This window comes from Acyrthosiphon pisum, chromosome A2 (genome assembly GCF_005508785.2).
Source record: "Acyrthosiphon pisum isolate AL4f chromosome A2, pea_aphid_22Mar2018_4r6ur, whole genome shotgun sequence".
NCBI classification, from domain to species: domain Eukaryota; kingdom Metazoa; phylum Arthropoda; class Insecta; order Hemiptera; family Aphididae; genus Acyrthosiphon; species Acyrthosiphon pisum.
In genome coordinates this window covers 102,363,599-102,368,321 of record NC_042495.1, presented here as the reverse complement: position 1 = coordinate 102,368,321, position 4,723 = coordinate 102,363,599, and the positions used below count along the sequence as shown (strand labels likewise).

Here is a 4,723-nt window from a genome sequence, read left to right as displayed (position 1 = left end):
GATTTCACGTAAATAGTCCCATTACAGTTTTTCTTTTTTTACTCGTACCTTTTCAGCGCCACCCTTCTTTCGTTTTTCACCACTGTCACATATAATTTAAATTACACAGTTCAATTGAATTTTAAAACTAAACACACGTCTGTAAGTACTGTAACTGATTTGGTAACTCGTTTGTGTAAAAAGTTCAAAATCAAAATAAATACAAATAATGATAAGATAAGGTTTTCAATGTTATCACGCAACTAACTGAACTCTACCATAGAGTATAAAATATAAATACTAAAATACCAATACCACAGATTTCTAAATAATACATTAGCATGAATTGGAGGGAAAATAGTGTAAATAGTAAATACCAAAATTCCTATTATGAATTGCAATAGTTTAAGATATTAAAAATAATACCTTCGTAGGTATTTAATTTATTTTAATATATTTTATGCTTAATTTATAAAAATATAATTTTTTTTTGCAATAATATTATAAAAATTATACCGGCCCTACCGGCCCATCGGGAAGGTTCCCGATTTCCCGATACGCCAATCCGCCCCTGTGACAGTGCATATAATGAATTAAAGTTATTCGAGTTATTATTAGCACCAAAGTATATACAATATACATAATACATATTTTACTGATATACCTATAATACTGACGTGGGTGCTAAATTAGTTATCTACCAACATGGTGTATAAAAAAAAATGTAATAATATAAAGTTGTTTTTTGACTACTAAATGAATAGGGAAATAGTTTAAGGCGATGAAATAGAAAGTAGTGGTTCTCATTCAATTTTCAAAATTCCACTTCACAATAAATTGTTTAACTTCCAAAAAAAACAACTATACCTTAATACTTTCATATTAGGTCGTACCATACATTCATAGTTTTTTCTCGACGTTTACAACGGTAAACAATATAAATTAATAATGTTGTTGAATGTGAATTAGCTGTTCGCTATTTGTGTCTCCGTATGAATTAAAATCATTATAATATCATGAAATGATTCTACTATTATATACTATAAGTATAATATTATATCATAATAAGTCATTAGTATAATACACTAATACCTAATAAAACAAATAATGATTTGATATTGTTGTGCGACTGGGTAGACGCTAGACGGTCGTGGATTGACCGTAAGATTTATTGTATCGTTGTGTCATATTAAACTAGAATAAACGACCGATACGATAATCCGCGGTTGTACGGCAAGACCGCCGATGTGATTAGAAAAAATATTTATTCTTGGAGTGATGTTGCCGAGACCTTGACCCCTCGGCCGATGCACGGATGACGATTGTTGCCTGTTGGTCACACTGGTCGCCGGTCCCGTGGTACCGTCGATGGTGGTGAACGTTGCACGGAACGGTCGCTGTAAAAAAGCGTTCTCGAAAACGCCGACAATCAACCGGATAACCAACGATTGCGAGACAGCAGCTACACCGCACTGGTGCGTTACTGCAACGCCGATGCGAGCAGCTGCAGCAGTGCTGCGCTTGTTATAGTAAAGTACATTTTCTTCTCCACTAGCCACCACCCGGGTGCGTGCAATACGGTGGCTGTTAGACTGAACGAGCGGTGGCTGTTTTCTCTTCCACGGCCGTTCCCGTGATACGACCCCCCCACGCGTCCCTTCGCAATGTGTGGGACAACATCATCCCCCCTCCGGCCTTGGATGGCCGTAGTGGCGGTAAGTCCGTCGTGTTCTGTTTCGCGTCGACGGGTCGTCCGTGTCCCCTTGGTCCGTTCCGCTAGTTCCGTTACCTATTATCCGCCGTCTGAGTTTCGAGTGCCGCCGTTTTGTATTTCTCGTAATCGTTTCGGAGTGCGCGCGCCCGTTCCGTTTGGCCATTTGTGTCGTCCGCCGTTCGTCCACCGCGACTACCGGCGGAGTTCGCTGGCCGCCGGAGGGCCTGGTGGACATCGAGGGCTCGACTTGCACGCAACCAATGATATATGTGGACGCCGTACAAATGGCTTTGGCTTCCATGTTACTATCCGGTGAGTAGCATTGCAGTCTCTGGACGCACGTTAACGACAACTCGTTCTTATTAAAACCCTAGATGCTAGATACTAGAGATCTATCTCGACCTATAGTTAGTTGTCTGTGGCCCATTGTTCACCACCAATCACTAGACAGTTGTTTTTGAGTTAAAATTTATTTCTGTAATAGTTTAGGTACACACATTCATAATAATACGTAATATATTATAGCCATACATAGACATACTTGCCAAAGTTTTTCTAACTTGAGGGTTTTCAAAATTTTTTTTGCATTTATTTTTCTTATCGACTGCACCTAGTTCAGCTTTGTTTTTTGTTGCTGCAATTTACCTATAGACCACAACGCGTCATCTTTGTTGGACTGCCTTCATTACCTACTCTTTTGCCAGGGATTGTTCTTTGTCAGATTTATTTGGATTCTTAAAAACGCACTAAGTAAACTACAATTATTTGTTCACTTTGACAACTTTTCTTTATGAATCCAGCAATAGGTATTCCGTATCAATGTATGAATGTAATAAATTATCTGAAAGTTATCTTAGGCACCTATTGTTCTATATTTCTATTCATCTATCGATTTTTCTAAATGTCAATATTAACACTGATTGTTTTGTATTCAATACCTAGACATTAATTAAATGTAGTGGCAGTTGTTAGTATGTTTTTTCATATTGTTTGATCCTTATCAGTCTTAAACCTCTTATTAGTCAGAATGATGTACTAAAGTTAGTGTAGCTATTATCATTATTGCAACGTTAAAACTTGAAGTTCGACTGCTTTATTTGTTCTCTTTTTATGATTTATTTTTGATTTAGCGGTATATACCTAATATTACACTTAAACATAGTATATATGTATAACATTTAAAATTTTTTTGTCGATTAGGTACAATTTTCCGAGGTATTTTTTATAATTTATTATATAGGTAGCTACCATAGGTACTTAATCTATTACAGTACTATATACTTATGAATACAATTTTTTTTTGAATTGTTACTCGGGTTTTTGATAAAAAAAAATGTATAAGAATTTATCAATTTGAAAAAATCACAAAACATGTTTGTGTGGCATTTTTTGTTTACATATACAATGTCTTATCAATACTAATAGATAAGTGGCTTATATTGAATTGAAATATTTTATAGGTACTGTTATTAAATTTGAAATTAGGTACCTATTATGGTTAATTGTAAATGTCCATAGTGAAACTAGACAATTTTATTAGAACAGGCCAAATTATAAATATGAAAATAAATTATAATCACAAAATAAGTTTTTAATTTTAAATTCTATTAGGTCGGTATTAGGTCAGGCCATGGCCATTGGTGGTGTCACCTATGAATGTATCAACCAGAGTATCAATTTTCGTTGACTTAATTTTGTTATCACTGTTATTAAGTTTATTTAAATTTTTCAACTGTCTTATTATGTGGTTAAGGACTATGATAATATTGTGAGTGGTTTATTTATTCTTGAATAGTAGGTACCTAGGTGGCTAGGTATTAATTGATACATTTAAGTTAAAATTAAAATTATATTTTTGCTAAGATTTTAATTGCTATCGAGATTGCTATGCTCTAAAATCAATAAATCGAATTTCAGAATTAAAGGTTTCAAAATATTTTTGTTTCTAGAACTATTTGGTTTGTCCAAATACACTATAATTGAGATTTTCATCCAGCTAATCGACAGTCCTTTAAATTTTTTTTTTAATATTTGAATAATACTGTGAGTTCCGCTTAATGTGATCACAGTGGTGCATCACATTTTGATTCTATTAACCTATTGATTCCATAAAAGATATTTTTTTCTTATATTTATATATTTTTACGCAAACTTAAAATAAAATGAAAACAACATAAAAAAAATATATTTAAAATAAGGAAAAAAAATATCAATTTTATTTTTTGATTTGACTCTAGTGGCTTGTAATTTGATTTTCATAGTAACTTGGTATAACCTAGTATACCTACATCATAAAAATAAAAATTATTTTTGTTCGGTCAAAAAAATTGAAAATTGAATACAAGATCCATTGTAAGTGGAAATTAAAAAAAAATTTCAGTTAACCTATATCCATAATATTTTTTTTTTAAGTGTGAAGTTTGAATTTTGACAAAAATCATGAAAAATTGCTAACTATTTTGATGTAGAAATTCTTAAAAAATTTTCTTTTATAACTAATATCTAAAAATGTTATACAAAATTCGAGACAAAATTCCTCATAAGTTTGTCAACTTTTATTAAAAAAAAAATGCCTCCTGGAAAGTTGAATTAAATATTTATGGTTCAAATTTTTACAACTTTGGTTATTTAGGTACTTGATTTCTCATGGAGCAATTTTCGTATTTTGTTGTAATTCAAAATTGAATTACCGTAGATACTTGAAATTCACATCATATGTTTATTTTACAATTTTTCAAACTTGATAAAATTTTCAAAATATTTTGAGGTAGGTATTAACAGAAATTTTTAATATTTTTAGTTATTTTTCTATAAATGTCAATAAAATGTTATTTGTTGGGTCAAATAGTTAAAAAATTTAATGCAAGGCTACTCAAAATATTGGTACAATATCCAGTTCCAAATATTAAAAATACATAGGCAAGATTTTTTTTTTAAAGTTCAAAGTTTGACAACATTTATCAAATTGAAAATGTACAAATTATTTTACATTATTTTTAAATTTATAAAATGTTCAATTTTTATATCTAA

The 4,723-nt window shown here is 31.6% G+C and overlaps 1 protein-coding gene across 1 annotated transcript in view; it reads left to right on the top strand.

Moving 5' to 3' along the window:
* The first annotated feature begins 1,418 nt into the window (after window positions 1-1,418).
* LOC103310248 overlaps window positions 1,419-4,723 on the top strand; it is a 5,234-nt gene continuing 1,929 nt past the window's right edge. The window contains exon 1 of the mRNA XM_008187859.3: window positions 1,419-2,005. Within this exon, the coding sequence (XP_008186081.1) occupies window positions 1,644-2,005 (362 nt within the window). The 5' untranslated portion in view covers window positions 1,419-1,643. The remainder of the gene's footprint in view (window positions 2,006-4,723) is intronic.